The sequence below is a fragment of the Tachypleus tridentatus genome, chromosome 5, assembly GCF_004210375.1.
Source record: "Tachypleus tridentatus isolate NWPU-2018 chromosome 5, ASM421037v1, whole genome shotgun sequence".
NCBI lineage: Eukaryota > Metazoa > Arthropoda > Merostomata > Xiphosura > Limulidae > Tachypleus > Tachypleus tridentatus.
In genome coordinates, this window is record NC_134829.1 from 42,227,741 (window position 1) to 42,247,078 (window position 19,338).

At 35.8% G+C, this 19,338-nt stretch overlaps 1 protein-coding gene across 1 annotated transcript in view; it reads left to right on the plus strand.

Moving 5' to 3' along the window:
* Nucleotides 1-19,338, plus strand: part of LOC143251010 (adenylate cyclase type 2-like) — a 178,744-nt gene that overhangs the window by 50,960 nt on the left and 108,446 nt on the right. Inside the window, exons 2-4 of the mRNA XM_076502285.1 lie at nucleotides 4,803-4,952; nucleotides 6,142-6,495; nucleotides 18,413-18,562. Coding sequence (XP_076358400.1) covers nucleotides 4,803-4,952; nucleotides 6,142-6,495; nucleotides 18,413-18,562 — 654 coding nt within the window. The remainder of the gene's footprint in view (nucleotides 1-4,802; nucleotides 4,953-6,141; nucleotides 6,496-18,412; nucleotides 18,563-19,338) is intronic.

Consider the following 19,338-nt stretch of genomic DNA (forward strand, 5'->3'; position numbering starts at 1 on the left):
GCTGGGTTTTTTATCGATGAAGATATTTAATGTTCTAGTAGAAATACTAACGTACACAGTTAATTCATTGAAGTTGAATAGTTTTTAATGTTCAAAATCTAAAACGTTCCTGGTCAAATTCTTTAGTTTTCCGATTAACAGACGTTAATCACAATTATAGCTTCCGAAGCCGATATCGCATTGAATGTAGCTGACTGATAATATTCTACTACTGTTTCTCGGCTAGCTGCTTCTCTACGAATCATGCAAGTTTCTCGAAGTTTCAACAATGTTCGAAAACGAGCTAGTGTTTTCGTAAAATAAATATTGATGATTCTTACTCTCAAGAATCTTCCACAAATGTAGAAAATAGGAGGGACTTGCGCAATACACATCCAATAATATGTCGGCTTAAAAACCAGTAACACCAGAAGGCCTTTCATGTATATACATAGCTGTACAATAAGCCAGACAAATATTTTTAGCTAAACCTGATACTAAATGCCAGCTATATGAGACAAATGTATATGTTTATAAAACCCTTTTTACCTCATCCAGACAAATATGAAATATGAAATATGTTGAACATAGCCAAATATTTCTAACATCCTTATATGGAATTAAAATTGGAACCTGTATTTAATTTTATAAGTGGAAACGCCACACCCTGAATTGGGTTGTTTCAAATAATACTTTATTCCGCACGGCCCGCCGCCAGAAGGCGCCAAACGCGTATCGACGTCGTGTAGTGGGCAGTAGAAACGATGTCGTCTACAAAGTGGTACCAGAGGGGGTAGTTGCTAAAGGCACGTTCTTAGGCCGCCATGACAGTCGGAAGTTGTTTAGAAAAGCTACCACGAAGTGGCACCAGAGAGCATATTAGTAAGTTGTAGATGAACATGGTATTATAGTAAGAAAGTCTTAAAACTAACAATTTAACCAAATTCATAACCCTGTGTTTACTGCTTCTCTTTATAAGTGAATAATTAAACAAAAATTACAAAGAGTGACAGTTTAGTTTGGCCACCAAAGTCCAGTTTATAACCTGACCACTTTTCTCTGATATTGTTTTTCTCAATGCTGATTATTGCTCATCAGGAGGTATTTTGAAGGTATAGAGGTGGGTGTGAAGTTCACATCCTTGGGCAAATTCAGTGTGTGTGTGTCCAACGAAGGGAATCGAACCCGACATTTTCAGAAAAAAAACACTTTTAAAAATCCCTATCTTCACGACTAGATAAGTTATAAACATAATTAAACTACTATTGTATGTGTTTTCACATATGAAAAACCCAGTTATGATACTATTTTTCTGATGTTCTGTGTATACATGTGCAAAATCAAACATGGCGTCTCAAACACCCTCAAAGTTCACTTTTGTCTTACATATGTATGAATTTAAGTGATTCCAGATTAAAATGATATGTGCCTATCATTTTGTAAGATAAACAAATCATTATACAAATTTACTAGCTTTGTTACTGGAAGGCTCATTTAATCACATACGTCTACATCATCATCTGACAGACATTGTGACAGGAACAAAATAATGCACATGCAATACTAGAATTTGTACAGCTACAGTGTTGTGGTATGCATTGACCCTGAAATATTATGGTAGAGTGAATGGAATGTCATCTTATACAAGAATTAAAACCATTATATTGTACACAGGGGCATTTGACCATCCAAAATCTGTGAGATCTAAAGTAAGTGGAGATTTCTTCAGAGCATTAAGCCAAACAGCTGCTTGAAGGTGAGCCATGCTTACATTCTGTCAGAATGCTTCACAAGCGAGAGGAAAGAAACAGACCATCGAAGCACAAACCTTACTCCTGCTGACTTCTAACAACCACATGTTTTTCGTGCTTCAGACATAAACCAACATTGAGGTTCACTATAGCATGACAAAATTAAACAAGTAGCCTACTTGATAATATCAGAGAAATTTGCATTAGTGTGCTCTGGAGGTCAAGTGAAGAATTTTCAGTTTTTAGAACTGTAAAATTCTCCAGCTTGCCAACACCAAACTGTGATGTTACATTATCATAACCTACTAGACTATGTGCAACCAACAAATCCGGGACAACAGAGCTGTACTTTGGTGCAGCTGCATTTGAATCAAGAACAGCTCGTCCTTTGCACAATATTCTTTTCTGATAACAGAGGTGCAGTAGAAGGACATACACGTCTGTGTCATCAACAGTCACAAGGACAGTGCTAGTCTCCACTCGTGTGACTTACCTCTCATTCATCTCAACTGGAACAGGACTGCTACCAGTGACATGTTTGACAGTTATTTCTGTGACACGTAATGTCTTCAATAATTAGATTGATGAGTTGGACTTTGTTTTCGTGAATGTGTGAATGACCTTCTGTGATGGTTACAGATGTATTCTCAACTAGCTGGTTTTACTCTTTAAGTTCGTGTTGATTCTTTTGTTCTCGATATACCTGGAAGTACAATCATACATGTTGATGGCTTATTAATAATTCATTACCACAGCGAAGTACAGTACATAGAACAGACATTGTCATAACGAACTTTCACTGGTCATATTTTAGGTGCACATTACTCTGTTTCAGATGGTTTATGAGATACCATCAGAAGCCATATAGACAGTATTTTACAGTCCCGGACGATGGTCATGGTATCACTGAAAGAATGACATATCCATCCCAGAATATTCCATGCATTTATTTGTCTTGTATGCAATTATCTTGGATACTTCGTTTATGAGGCTATATTTATTCTTGGCATCCCTCATATTTCTACTTTCATCGAACTTTGATGTTGAAATAGGTGCAATTTCGTAAGTGAGGAGTTCATCTGTGTTTGGATTCCGTGTACTTGAGTGTAGGTCCATTGCTCTTACACATATAGTCTCTGCGTCGATGATTTTGACTTCACTTACTTTGAAAAATGTACATGAAACTTTCATCGTAGTAACATGTTCGAATATGGTGTCGTGAAATACATCAGGTCAGCTGTCATCAAATTTCTCCATTTGGGACTTTCCAATCGAGAGTGCATTATTAACGACGTTCATTGAAGATTAAACAACAATCGTAGCACTAATTGTATTCACCATCCCTGATGGATGGTGACGTGGTTGTAGTAGATATATACAGATATCTTATTTGTCTTGCAAAGCTTTTCTGTCGCTTGTATCAGCAGTGATTCTTGCTGGCATTTCTTCTTTGTGTAGGTTTCTTCCAACTGCTGCTTGCAGCTCCGCATGATGTTCAAACAATTGATTATGCTTTGGCAAGTGTGCTAGCTGTAACCCCAAGTTTGTAGACTTACACTGCTAAATTAGAAACAGCTAGTGCGAATAGTCCTCGTGTTCTTTTGCGCAAAATTGAAAAAAAACAACAACAATAGGTTTTATGTGTTTATAACTCACACGGATTTACACTTATTAGTTCACTTATCAATATACTCAATGATTCTCTCAATTTACATCCAACAATACTCAAACAATACCAAATCCTAACTTACCGAACTTAATTTTCTACGTTTTCTTAAAACGTGTTCTGGGAGTTAAATATATAACAATTCAATAGTGAAATGGCTGTTAGAAACATCAGTAGATTTTTGTACCTCTGTTGTTTCGGAATAGATAAAGTAGCGACTTAATCTAGAGATCTGAAGCAGTAGTTTCGTTTTAACTAAAATTTTTATAAAAACTAAACACAATTAAAATTAGACATAATGCCTCAAATATCACTAGAGAAGGACTACAGTGTCTTATTCATTTGAACTAATAAGAACTAAACACAATTAAAATTAGACATAATGCCTCAAATATCACTAGAGAAGGACTACAGTGTCTTATTCATTTGAACTAATAAGAACTAAACACAATTAAAATTAGACATAATGCCTCAAATATCACTAGAGAAGGACTACAGTGTCTTATTCATTTGAACTAATAAGAACTAAACACAATTAAAATTAGACATAATGCCTCAAATATCACTAGAGAAGGGCTACAGTGTCTTATTCATTTGAACTAATAAGAACTAAACACAATTAAAATTAGACATAATGCCTCAAATATCACTAGAGAAGGGCTACAGTGTCTTATTCATTTGAACTAATAAAACTAAACACAATTAAAATTAGACATAATGCCTCAAATATCACTAGAGAAGGGCTACAGTGTCTTATTCATTTGTTTATCTTAAATTTCGCGCAAAGCTACAGGAAGGCTATCTGCATTAGCTCTCTATAATTTAGCAGAGTGGCATTAGATGGAAGACAGATAGCCATCACAACTCACCGCAAACTCTTTGGTTACTCTTTTACCAACGAATAGCTGGATTGGCCGTCACATTATAACGCCCCCACGGCTTAAAGACGAGAATTACGAGTCAAGCGCCCTAATCACCCTGGTGGGCTCTTATTCGTTGGCTTTTAAATTAACGAGGATAATTGCGCTTCCTTGTCCAATACAAATAATCCAGTTTGTTTTTAAGGCTTATAAGTTTTTCTATAATTTTTTTTACAGTTAATAAACGCTTAACCCAAAGTATGCTTGTAGAAATGTCATACCTCTCCTCACCAGATCTGTTCATGCGCTTATAAAAAGTATTGTGTAACGTATTAATTAACAAAACAAATATTTTAAATCTTTTCTTCATGTTTAAATACTTGCCACAAGACGGTGTTGAAATACATAATGCATGGAAATACAAGTTTAAAATTTTAAGAGATAATTCCACTAAAATGCTAAAAAATGTCTTAAGTCTTCACGTATATTGTTTTGCAGAAAAAATAAAGTAATAGAATATTCAAGCTTTTATATGTTTTGCCTCAGGTTGGTGAAATGACTCCTGCAGTTGACTTGAGCGACCTCAAGCGACGCTACTGTGGCCGTCTTCTACACTCGCTGTTTTTATCCCTGCTAATGATATGTTTGTTGTATGGTGCTGGATTCATGGTTGTCACCCAAGTCGTTTATGATCATGTAAGTTTAATCTCACTATTAATTTATCACTGTAAGATCTTGTAAGTTCTAGACTGTATGTATTTACGATGTGTGTGTGTGTGTATGTATACATAAATGTGTCTGATTATAACAGAGCTTGTGATATATAATTCCAAAAGTTGGATCTCGGAAACTATCGCGCCGATCATCACCAATCATAGCTGGATAATAATTGAATAACTAGGAAGTATTTTTATAGCTGAGCAATAAACAAAGTAATTGAAATGATCCCAAATCGATATGTTTCAGATTTAATCAATAAAAATTACAAAATGAGTAAGTTTCAAATATAAAAAGAATAAAAAAACAAACTTAGAAAAATATTTGCTTTTCTACAGTGAAATTCTCATGAGCGTTGCAACTGAAAAGAAACATTAAAATTAATAACTGTGTCTACAAAGGAATATTTCATTGAAATCTACTCCGAGACGTAATGCTGTGATGACAGCTCATTTTTAAACTGAATTTAAGTAAAATCCTTATTCTCATGGAAGGTGAACAATATTGAATATCATGTAGGAGTACATTGTTGTAGAACAATTCGAGAAAAGTCTGCAGGCCTAATAGCCTTCCGCAGGATCTATCAGTTATATCTGCCCGGACGGCAGGTATTTCTGCGAGTTTTTATAATACGAGTTCTTACACGAAATTTATTATTTATGGTGATTTATTTTAAGTAAATATGCTGATGTATTTTGAACGAATGCTTTCTGTAGATTTTTTTGTTTTTTTAACTGTTAATTAGTGTTACAAACATTTAATTAAGACTGGTATCGGTTTATGTTGAGTTAAAAAAACGAAACAGACAAAAACCATTCTTTCAAATGTTTATGACACCTTGGTATACACTTCTTTATTCATTACAATATTTTAGCTTTTCCTATGCACTTTTTCTCTTTCTTTTGTTATTAATTAAGCAGTTTGAATTCATATGAAAGAGCAACTGCTAAAATTTGCCGATTTAAATGAATAACAGTGGTATTACTGCACGTTTTTCCTCAGAATTTCATTAAGATATTTTTTTCAGTGTTATTGAAATTTTCGGTTTTCTTTCAATCTTATAGACTTTTATCTCTTTCATTTTACCTGTTGCGTTTGTCTGTTTCTAATCAGAGCTATGAACGTTTCTATCAAAATGTTCTTATTAGCATTCTTATATTTTCAACAGAACTTTTGGGATGATTTTATTCGATACCTGACGTTAGTAACTACGTTAGGTTTCTTGTTGGTTATCCTTGTCTTCCTACTGCCGATAGAGGGCGTTGCAGAACATCTTCGTTGGCTGTTAGGGTTTTTGGTGTGGACAGCAATGTTGGTGACGATCTCTGTTTGGTCCTACGTCAGGCCCCTACAGGCTAGCACAGACAACCTGTTGCTTGTTTATGTAACAGTATTCTGTACGAACACCATGTTACCTTCGCCGAGACTACCAGCACTCATTATGTCACTTGTCACAGCAGTCTCCCAGGTGGCGCTGTCTGCAGTCTTGGCGAATTTTGAAACCGAACATCTCGGAAACCAGGTAAGTACAAAAAAAATTTCTTTTTACGTCAATGTATTGAAATTTAACCATCGGGAAAGTGGGCTATTAGGGGATTCTATACATCAAATATTCAGTTTCGTTTTATGAAATAAAACTGCGTCTCTTTCAACTTAAGGTCCGACATGGCCAGGTGGGTTAAGGCGTTCGACTCGTAATCTGAGGATCGCGGGACCGAATCCCCGTCGCACCAAACATGCTCGCCCTTTCAGCCGTGGGGACCTTATAATATTACGGTCAATCCCACTATTCGTTGGTAAATGAGTAGCCCAAGAGTTGGCGGTGGATAGTGATGACTAGCTTTCCTTTAGTCTTACGCTGCTAAATTAGGGACGGCTAGCGCAGACAGCCCTTAAGTAGCTTTGCACGAAATTCAAACCAAACCAAATTTTTCAACTTAGAAACTTCCATTTAAGCTGTAAGTACCGTTACACCGTTTATAGAATGCACAAAGTTTCAGACTAAATCACATTGTGAAAGCTACTTACGAAGGAGTCAAACAGATAAAAGTTAAACTTGTTATAGAAGTCAATTAGAAAAATTAATTTAAATGTTTAAGTTTTTTTTAATATCTAAACAAATGTTAACTTTGACATTACACAATAATTCGAATAATAAACGTATTGTTCGAGTTACAATGTTTTAATAACAGGTATGTATCAAATAATTAACGAAACAAAGCAATCTCGGACTAATAATCGAAAGATAAAACAGAATCTTAAATAGCCTAAAACAGAATGTTTAGTACACACCAAATACAAATTAACATGCGCTTGCGACGTAAGCCAACCTATTGTTAAATTAGTAACATTTCTGCCTTTTAGGAGCTTTAAACCGTAACACCAATATTAAAACTGTTTTCAACAGCTAGTGATCAGTGTACTTCTAATCACTCACAGTACAAAACTTAACTCGTATGATCGTGTGCAAAACTCTTATGTGTGACGAGGAATGAGATTACCACGTAATTAATAACAAAAAATTTCCATAGTTGAACGAAAGGATCAACAACAGATTGTTCTGAATTTCGCGCAATGCTACTCGAGAGCTATCTACGCTAGCCATTCCTAATTTTGCGGTCTAAGACTAGGGAAAAGGCAGCTAGTCATCATCACCCATCGCCAACTCTTTGGTTACTCTTTTACAAACGAATAGTGGAATTAATCGTCATATTATAACGCCCCTGCGGCTGAAAGGGCGAGCATGTTTGGTGCTACGGGGATTCGAGCTCACGGCCCTCAGATTATGAATCGTATACCTTAACCACCTGGCCGTGCCGGGCCGCAGTTTCGAGAATGAACTTTTGTAATGTTTCCTATATATTTCAGTCGCTGTTTCGTACAAACTGATGAACAAACTATAGGGCTTCCCCCCCAGTGGCACAGTGGTATGTCTGCGGACTTACAGACGAAAAATCATGTTTCGATACCCGTGGTGGACAAAACATAAATAGTCCATTCTGTAGCTTTGTGTTTATTTCTAAACAAAGAAACTATAGTAACTCACTAAACAAACTTGAAGTCATTATAAGGTACTGTACGTTATACGTGCTTCTATACCACAAGTTTCGAATAAATGTATATCGTACTGACTTCTATAAAATATTCAGAAACGTCATTTCATATCAATGTTGTTTTATCTAATCACCATTCCAGTGACACAGCTTAATATCTATGAATTGGCAATGCTAAAAACCGGGTTTCGATATCCGTGGTAGGCAGAGCACAAGCAGTCTTTTGTGCAGCTTTGTGCTGAACTACAAACAAAAATTATGTCGTCGTTAAAATATAAAATTGGTTTTTTACCGTTTAATATGAATTACTGTCAAATATTTATTACCACGTTTTTCTTTACAAACTATTGTACACAAAAATGTTTGCTGGAACTAAATACAAAGCTACACAATGGGCTATACGTGCTCTGCCCACCATGACTATTGAAACCCGGTTTTCAGCGGTGTGACTCCGTAGACACGCCGCTGTGCCACTGGTGGCACACAAAAATGTGATAATAAAGTTTCTACGTTGAAGTTATTTATATACTGGTGCTCAAGTAACTATAAGGTTCGTTTCTTGTTTGTTTTTTTAATTTTGCGAAAAGCTATACGAGGGCTATCTGTGCTAGCCGTCCCTAATTTAGCAGAGTAAGACTAGAGGAAAGGCAGTTAGTCATCACCACCCATCGTCAATGATTAGGCTACTTACTGTTTTACCAACGCATTATAAAATTCCCACGACTGAAAGGGGAGAGCATGTTTGGTGTCAATGAGATTCGAATCCGCGAATGTTGCGAGTCGAGCGCTCTCATCACCTGGTCGTGCCAGGCCACAATTAGGCGAAGAAAAAAAAAACCGCAAGTGTAACAAACAAGCAAGTCCACCAACGTTTATTGATTTCTAACACTTAACTTCCGAACTACCATGTGGAGTTCGATTTACTACATTACGAGGTTTGTTTTTACGAAACGTGTGTTAGCATCTTTCTCAGGAAGAATTCGCATATTCCTTGTTTTTTTTCGGGAAATAAAAAGTATATCTATACTCCCTGTCCCCAGAAAACATATGTCTCAGGAAGAACACGTTTGCCCCATGCCCTCAAGGATCATATATATCCTTGTTGTCATGATTGCATATACGTACGTGTACTCTTGTTCTCGGGAATATTATGTGTATCACCTGCGTTTGCAGGCTATAAAACGAGTTCCTTTTCCTGATTATATATCCAAGATAAAAAGGCAAATGAATTGTTTTTCTCTCGTTGTATATCTATTTAACAAATATCAAAAAATATGGTTTAATTAATGAAGACTGTAATATTTAAGGGTATATATGTATAATATATATATATATATGTCTGAAATTGAGAATAGCTTTTAGAAACTCCTTCTGAACCTTGTGAAGTAAGTCTAAGTTAAATTGTTGAAAATAAGACAATTGTGAGAAACAGAATCGCATTATTTTCACGGAATCATCAGGAAACATTTTTTACTTTCATTCAAATCCAGTTGGTGCACCGCACGTTTATCATTATTACGTCGGGGTTTTCAAGTGGTACTCTTTGTATTCAAACACCCAGTCTGATTGTACCAGAAACATTTTCAACGAGGCGGCATATAATGCTGAAAAAGTCCTTGCCTAAAAGTTTCGATAACTTTCACATTAGAAGAGAACGATTTCAATTACATTTTGTTTTTCTGAAGGAAACGTGGCAAACGAGGTTTTATCCTAACTTTCAGATTTTCAGGCTGTCAGTTAGTGTATTTAACAAATTGTCTATAAAGGTAACAAATGAGACATGTTACGTGGTTAACAATAATAATGTAACATGTTATATAGTTAACAATGTTATTGTAGTATACGTGACATGTTACGTGGTTAACAATAATAATGTAACCTGTTATATAGTTAACAATAATAATGTAACCTGTTATATAGTTAACAATATTATTGTAGTATACGTGACATGTTACGTGGTTAACAACGATAATGTAACATGTTATATAGTTAACAATATTATTGTAATATACGTGACATATTAAGTGGTTAACATGTTATATAGTTAACAATATTATTGTAATATACGTGACATGTTAAGTGGTTAACAATAATAATGGTTTTCAAGATTAAACGGTATCATGTGTAGTTAATTTGTTTTTGTTTATTATCGGATTTTGTGCGTTAAGCTACACAGGGACTACCTGCGGTAGTCGTTCATAATTTTGATAGACTAGACTGGAGAAAATGCCGACAGTTAACAGGGTCACTTCCAATAGAAACTGCTAGAATACTACAGAGCAATAGTTGTTTTACAATGAAAGTTTGGTTATTATATTTCATCTCAATTATTTTTCTCAAAAAGCAGGGTGTACGTTCTGGCTGGGTAGTTAGAGCACTTGAGAGTCTAGGGTGTGAATCATCGTCACACCAAACACGCTTGCTCTTTCAGCCTTGGGGGCGTTATAATGTCACAATCAATTCTATTATTGACTGATAAAAGAGTAGCCCACGAGATGGTTGTGAGCGGTGATAATTAATTGTCTTCACTCTAGTCTTACACCGATAAATTAGGGACGGCTAGCGCAGATAGATCTCGTATAGCTTTGTGTGGAATTCAAAACAAACCAGAGGATCAAGCATTATGCGAATTATCCTTAACCGACTGTAATAAATATCATGTAACAACTGTGACAATGGCAACTAGGTTTATCCACGTAGTTCCATTAAATGTGTTCCAGTGATGTAATTTATCCACGAACTCGTGTGTTTGTATGTGTATGTATATATATATAATCAAATGAATAATACAGAATGCTTATAATAGTTTTCTCGGACTGCTAGAAGTTAAATGCAAATAACACATATTGTAGATCAAACCAATTCCTCCTGCAAACCTGCGGCTTGAAAAATCCCTTGTCTGAAACGACCCATAATAAACACAATGCATTTAGTTGACACTAACATTATATGTACATAAATACATGTGTATTGTTCTATTTTTATTCGTAGCAGCTGAACAGACGTTTCTTGTGTGTAATGAGGTTCCATGCATTTTAATAACACTCGCCAAGGTTAAAAGGTTTAAAATCGTAAATTGAAAATACCACTGACAGTGAAGTGTTATATATGTATATAGATTGTGCTTTAATATGGTAAGAATGAAAAGAGCCATCAATCCATATAAAACACTTTGTTTTTAATAGAGTCTGTCACCACTAAATGTTCCATCTTCGTTACCTGATCTTTAAATGTTTTCATTATCGAAAGGTTCATCGTCGGTCAGTGTTGATATTACATACAGTTTTCATTTTATCTAGATTCAAATAAGATTAGGGTTTACTTTTAGGGCAAATAGAGCGGTGTATTTATTTATTTATTTCAATCAAGATATATTACAATGTACAGTTAAGGACTAGGTTATGTGTGCGGTTAATGCAATCAAATGCTATTTTAGTTTTACTTGTGTCGATATACATATTAGGGTTTAGGTTACTTTTAATAAAAACTTCTGAGTGAAAACAAACCACAGAGAAAGAAATTATATTATTATGTTACCAACTCTAAGTTTGTTATATCCAGTGCCAACACGGCCTCTCGTTTAATACCAGGACTCTTCAAGTTTAAAGCCAATATATTACTAAGTAGTTTCCATTTTACCTAACCGGCATGGCCAGGTGGGTTAAGGCGTTCGACTCGTAATCCGAGGGTTGCGAGTTCGAATCCCCGTCGCACCAAACATGTTCGCCCTTTCAGCCGTGGGGACGTTATAATGTGCGGGTCAATCCCATTATTCGTTGGTAAAAGAGTAGCCCAAGAACTGGCGGTGGGTGGTGAAGATTAGCTGCTTTCCCTCTAGTCTTACTCTGTTAAATTAGGGACGGCTAGCGCAGATAGCCCTCGTGGAGCTTGGCGCAAAATTCAAAAACAAACAAACCATTTTACCTAAATCTAGAAAGGATTACAGTCAATACATCAGTATATTGTTTTTGTTTTACATAACCTTAGATAGAAATAGGGACCAAGATATGTTTAGGGTGAATATATGTTAGTATGCTGTTTCATTTTTAATTGAATGTTGACTGAGATTACAAAATAAACCGAGTTAAAACAAAAAATAGTATATAACATGATGTTAACCGCACTATTCACACTGTATTCAGTTAAAACTAGGCCTTTTCGTTCAACAGAAGGATTCTTAACGTTTATTACCAACATGTCGGTATGTTGTTTACGTCTTACCTAATTCTAGATTGTATTATGTTTTAGGTTATATTCAGAACAAGTATAGTATTTACGATTTACTTCAATAAATACGATGAAGTTTCAAACCATTAAAAGTCCATGGTAATGTTTTATTTCAAAATTTTCTCACCAAAACACTAAGAAAAAGCTTTTGTTTGTTTGGAAATTTTGCACAAAGCTACTCGAGGGCTATCTGTGCTAGCCGTCCCTAATTTAGCAGTGTAAGACTAGAGGGAAGGCAGCTAGTCATCACCACCCACCGCCAACTCTTGGGCTACTCTCTTACCAACGAATAGTTGGTTTGACCGTCACATTATTTACCCCCACGGCTGGGAGGGCGAGCATGTTTAGCGCGACGCGGGCGCGAACGCGCGACCCTCGGATTACGAGTCGCACGCCTTACGCGTTAGGCCATGCCGGGCCAAGGAAAAGCTAACTGCTAAAGTTAATTTGAAAACTTCAAACTTTCTTCCAGAATAAAAAAACATAAATATGTATGATTATTTATGAAGCCACACCCAAACTAAGGGTAGTGACGATTTGTTTATATACTGTTTTAAAAAATATGACTTATTTAACTTTCGTATTGAGAAACATAGGAAGTTGGTAGGGAGTATACAGGTCGAATTTATAGAAAAACAAAATTCATGTTTACACTCTACCTTGAAGAATGAAGTTCGTAGAGAAAATTGAGAAACTAATACGTTTAATCTGTGATTATTTTTAGACTGAGACATATGATAATATCAAAAGTATCGTGACATATACAAAATTTTTATTAAGATGACAGATATGAAAGTATTTCGTGACCCAGTGGTTAGCACACTGCACTGTATACCTGAGGTTTAGGGCCCGCTCTCCGTTACCGGAAAAACAAACTTGAAAACAAAAATTGTTTTCCACACATTAAAGCCGTGAGTGCGTTTATAACAAAGACTGTAAAATCACACTAATTTGTTAACCCTGTAATTAGCACTAGATGTTTTCAATTAGTTACCTTCCCTCTAATTTATAACTCAAAATTAGGGACATCTAGTGTATATATATATATATATTGTTGTTTTTTAATTTTGCGCAAAGCTACACGAGAGCTATTAGCGCTATCCGTCCCTAATTTAGATAGTGTAAGACTAGAAGGAAGGCAGCTAGTCATCACCACCCACTGCCAGCTCTTAGGCTACTATTTTACCAACGAATAGTGGGATTGACCGTCACATTATAACGCCCCCACGGCTGAAAGGGCGAGTTACGAGTCTAGAGCCCCTAACCATGCCCGGTCTAACTACTGTGTAATTCAACAAAGACATAAGCATACTTTATTTTATTATAAAAGATTCACTGTGTTTGTGTGTTCCAACTTAATCGTTTAAAAAAAAACACTGAAAATTAACTTTTAACATTGATTTCTTCTTTTCTATTCTTTTTTTCACTAAACCAATTTCACTCCAAAGAGTTTTCAATATTCTCTCTCCTTATCACGCCCTATTCCAGATGTTAATTAATTTATCCACTGAAAAGTCTCCTTTGTAAACTGAATGACGGGAAACTAATTAGTTTCCGTCAATTGATAACATAACAGATAAATTATGTTAGAAGCAAATTAAAGATTTTATTTATATTGAATTCTACAAGTTAAATTGTTCTAAATAGGTTGATGTCAAAGAGACGTCTGAAAGGAACGTTTGTTTTGTAAGCGCTTTTTCTAGAAATAAAATCATATAACTAAAATTATTTTACAAATAGTTTATGCAAACGTTTAAAGACCACAGTATTCATAAGTTTCTTCTTGTAAATAGAAGTTTGGAAAAAGATTCATTAACTAAATATTTTATATTAATTAATATAAAGTTTATATTTTCTAGAAATTTGACGGTATGCCCCCTCTAACCTAAGTAGCTCAGCTGCAAGCTTGAGCGTTTATAACGCTGAAAATTGATGTTCGATACGCGGTTTTATGATTAGTGTAAAGCAACACTTTTCTTGTACTTTTTATCTGTAGAACAGACACAATAAGTTTAGAGAAACAGGAGAAGTGTATGTGTTTGGAAAACGTTATTTCAAAGTTCACTGTTCCCTGAATGCAGTTAACGATCTATAAGCTTACCGTGCTCATATGATTATTTCTGAAAAATCATTGTAAAGTATTGTCTAGCGTTTATTGTGATATGGTTTGATCGTAAGGGCTCTGCGGTACCTTAGATTATTTCTAATGCTGAAAATCTACTTTCGATATCTGCATTTGGTGGCCTGTTGTTCAGTTTTGCTTTTAAATATAAAATAGTAACAATAAATTATTCCACGAAATAATGGTTATAATAAAATGACCGAACTGTACTCCAAACTACTTGAACACAATTTTTGACCAAGCTTATTTTAACTAAAATACATATAAGTTTAATATGGACTAACAACAAGCGATTTTGCCCGGCATGGCTAGGCGTTTAAGGCGTACGACTTGTAATCCGAGGGCCGTGGGTTCGAATCCCCGTAACACCAAACATGTTCGCACTTTCAGCTGTGGTGGCGTTATAATATGACGGCTAATCCCACCATTCGTTGATTACAGAATAGCCCAAGATTTGGCGGTGAGTAGTGATGATTAGCTGCCTTTCCTCTAGTCTAACACTATTAAATTAGGGACGCCAACGCAGATAGCCCTCGTGTAGCTTTGCGCGAAATTCAAAAGCAAGCTAACAAACAAAACAAGTGGTCGGAAATATCCAGTTTAGTCCTAAATTATAAATTTATAAGATTTAATTTAACCAGACCTGGATATATGTTGTCTTTTGTAATTCTTATAACTATTTTTACTCTTTTTTTAACGATTGACCGCCTCAAGGTAACTCGAAATGTCTAAAACTGAAACGTGGAAAAAAATCTCCAGGATAGCTTATTTACAAAAAGCCTGAAACGAAAACCTTTAAAACAATGTCGATCAGACAAAAGATATTGTTTATCTGCTCTTTATTCTTACATGAATTGTGTTGTAAATTATGATGATAAAATACTTTATACAATGAAATCTGTTTTACTATAGACCCACATTCTGGTATCGTCCACAAATTCGGTGTTGCTGTATAAATTGGAAGGCAATCGGTTAGCAGCACCCATTATCTGCCCAATGTTTCTATTCTTACCGGCAGCATGGCTAGGTGGTTAAGCACTCGACTCGTAATCCGAGGGTTGCGGGTTCGAATCTCCATCAAACAAAACATGCTCGCCCTTTCAGCCGTGGAGGCGTTATAATGTGATGGTTAATCCCCCTATTCGCTGGTAAAAGAGTAGTCCAAGAGTTGGCGGTGGGTGGTGATGACTAGCTGCCTTCTCTCTAGTCTTACACTGCTAAAATAGGGATTGCTAGCGCAGATAGCTCTCAAGTAGATTTGCGCGAAATTCAAAACAAGCCAAACTATTCTTAGCGTAACAATTAGGTTTACTTTCACAATTATAACACCATCAGAGCTCACAGGGTGAAACATGTTCTGTGAAACATCATCGAACGTTTTGATTAGCAGTAAATAATGCTAACAACTTAGGCATGAACCTTCTACGGATACATTATGACATTGTCTTGTCATGGTTCGAACACTATTCGTTAATACTAGAAAATATTTTGTTGTTGTTTTTTTAATGTAGTTCTAACGTCCTAGTGGATATTGCAATGAACTGAAAAACTATATAATATACAACCAGTTACCCATAATAAAACATACGAAGTAAGTAAAATGAACACGTCTCACAACATACTAGTTTTGTAAATATTATTCTGACAGAAATTTACTTAATCTCTAAAACTTAAAAGGTGTTTCATTTTAAATTTCGCACAAAGCTACTCGAGGGCTATCTGTGCTAGCCGTCCCTAATTTAGCAGTGTAAGACTAGAGGGAAGGCAGCTAGTCATCACCACCCACCGCCAACTCTTGGGCTACTCTTTTACCAGCGAGCAGTGGGATTAACCGTCACATTATAACGCGCCCACGGCTGGGAGGAGAAGGATGTTTGGTGCGACGGGGATTCGAACCCGCGACCCTCGAATTACGAGTCGAACGCCCTAACACACTTGGCCATGCCGGACCTCAGCTTGTGAGAGTTGTGTAACAAATAATGAAATATTTATTAGTTAGATAAATTGCAAGATAAAAAGGTTAGTTACTATTAAGTGACTTCGATCAAAAACAGACTGAGTTATCACTGGTTTGATACAAGAACCCATCAAAGAGCAAAAGGTAGACTTAATAATAAAAATAAATAAATAAATCTAATCATCCTTGGAAAGGAAATAGAGAAGTCCAGCCACTTGTTGAAAGAAATGAACGAAAATAAAACCTTTGAATGAGTGAGAAACCAGAAGCTTAAATATTTTATGGTGAAAAGAAGAATACGAACCTTCAAGAAAAAGAAATAAAATATCAAATTTGTCCTAATATAAGAAGTGAAACATTTTGTTTTAAAATGAGAAAGAAATTGTCATGTCTAACAGGTTCATAGAAGGAAAATGTCTAATCACGTTCAATTAAGAAATAAATACAACTACTCTAGAAATATGGGGCGAAAGAATAAATATTTTACACTTTTCCTTTCTGTACAAAAAATATTTTTCTTAAAGATAAACGATTCTGACCAACTCTCGTAGGAAAAAAACAAAAATTCATCTATTAATGATGAAAGAGTTGAACAGTATTGTTAAAGAACTACACTAAAAACATGACAGAATTCATACTAAGAGAGACAGAGAGAAAGATGAAGAGCAATACTTTCTCTTCAAAAAGAAACCAAAACATCTTCTAGACAGAGGAAGCAAGCTCACGGTAGAATAGTTGTAAGGAAAAGTATATCAAATTTTCTGGTTAGCTGAGCTGTAGAAAACAGAGTAGGTGGTAATCCCAACTTTGTCAAGTTTTGTTGATGTTGAATATTGTGAGGCTTGTGTTACTGACTGGGGATCATCTGTTAATTGAAAAAGACTACGTGCAAAACGTGGAAGAAAAAGAGGCAGGGACGACGTTCTGAAAACATACTTGTTTTTGAGCTAATGTCGCTTATTTACTTGTCTATCCGGTGATTTGTACTTTAATTCGTACAAAAGAGACGAGTGAAAAACAGTTGTGTAATAAATCCTGGTTAAGTGATATTGACGCATCAATTACTTAATTTAATTGTACTAATCACATCCCATTATCATTACTGGCTACACAATAGATCTTGACACAGTTTGTTTTCCTGCTTGGTTCATTGTACCTCCAAACCTGAATATGTAGATTTGAATGAACGACTTGTGCGAACGTTTTCATCACTGACATCACTTTGTGAAAGAGATAATCAAATATAATGTCTCTCTTCTCAACGTTTCGTTACCTCTGAATTATTTTAAACAAAGTTTTAAAGTAGAGTTATTATAACTCTATCTAACATTTTTAACTTATACTGCACGTGACATCGTAACCTCAAGTAAATTTTCAGAAGTTTGAATAAACGAAATAAACGCGGCAGTTTATCTCCCAACATGTGCGGGCCCGGCATGGCCAACCGTGTTAAGGCGTGCGACTCGTAATCTGAGGGTCGCGGGTTCGCATCCTCGTCGTGCCAAACACGCTCGCCCTTTCAGCCGTGGGGGCGTTATAATGTGACGGTCAATCCAACTATTCGTTGGTAAAAGAGTAGTCCAAGATTTGTCTGTGGGTGGTGATGACTAGCTGCCTTCCCTGTAGTCTTACACTGCTAAATTAGGGACGACTAGCGCAGATAGCCCTCGTGTAGCTTTGTGCGAAATAAAAAAAAAAATCCCAACATAAAAACACTATCGACATGTTTTGAATTTTTTGTCTATAAAATAAAATATTTGTTTTTCTGAACGGCTGAATCGTAACTAATTCATCAGTTCTCATTCATACTAAAAGTGAATCGAAAAGAACAAACGTTTCAAAAAATTTAACGTAGTGTAGAAAAATGTCTGTATGGATAACTGGAAATATCTGTTTGAGTAGCTGAAAATGTCTGTATGGATAACTGGAAATATCTGTTTGAGTAGCTGAAAATGTCTGTATGGATAACTGGAAATATCTGTTTGAGTAACTGAAAATGTCTGTATGGATAACTGTGCGAAGTTAAAAATTATGGATGAGTGAAAAGTGTAATTTTTCTTAATTTTTCTTTTCTACGTAGGTTATGGCTAATTCAGTGTTCCTGCTGTGTGCTGTAAAGGTAGGCTATTATCACAGACTGATGAGGGACCACGCCCTTGACCGGACGTTCACTGGAACCAGAGGAGTCATCGAGTCTCGTATCAAACTAGAGTATGAAAAAGAGCAACAGGTAAAAGAAAAACGAATAAAAATTATTGGCAAGTCATCAATGACTCATTCAGTTATCTTACAAGTCATCAATGTCTTGTTAGTTTTCGAATTTGGCGCAAAGCTACACGAGGGTTATCTGCGCTAGCCGTCCCTAATCTAGCAGGTTTTAAGATAAGAGAAAAGGCAAATAGTTATCGTCAACTCTTGGGCTACATTTTTTCCCAATGAATAGTGTGATTGACCGTGACATATAAATGCCCCTACGGTTGAAAGATGTGACGGGGATTTGAACCCGCGACCTTCAGATTACAAGTCGATCGCCCTAACCACCTGGCCATGCCGAACATTTGCTGCTTTTGTGAAACATTTTCGTTACAATTCACTCGTTTTGCTGTCACTGTGAAACATTTTCATCATTCATTAACGCTTACTCATATTACTGTCAACAAACATGAATCAATGTCTCCATCACAGACGCTTCTTATTGTCACTGTGAATTTTTTCTCTCGTTTCCATGGATACATATTTTAGTCATTACAGTATTGTACGTTTCATTGTGTTTGCTATGCGTATTAGCACAGAAACTAACATCTTTGAGAGATACCAAAACTTAAAAAAAAAATTTTTAATGAGATTCTGCGAAGGGTTGAGTACGTTACATTAAAACTATTGTGGTTAAGCAAATCAGTAAGTCACGTGACAATCACAGCCGATATAAAGTCGCGGTGGAATGTGATGTATCAGAACTACATTCTGAAATCGTTCAGCATTTTCCCAGGTAATGTGATCGATCGC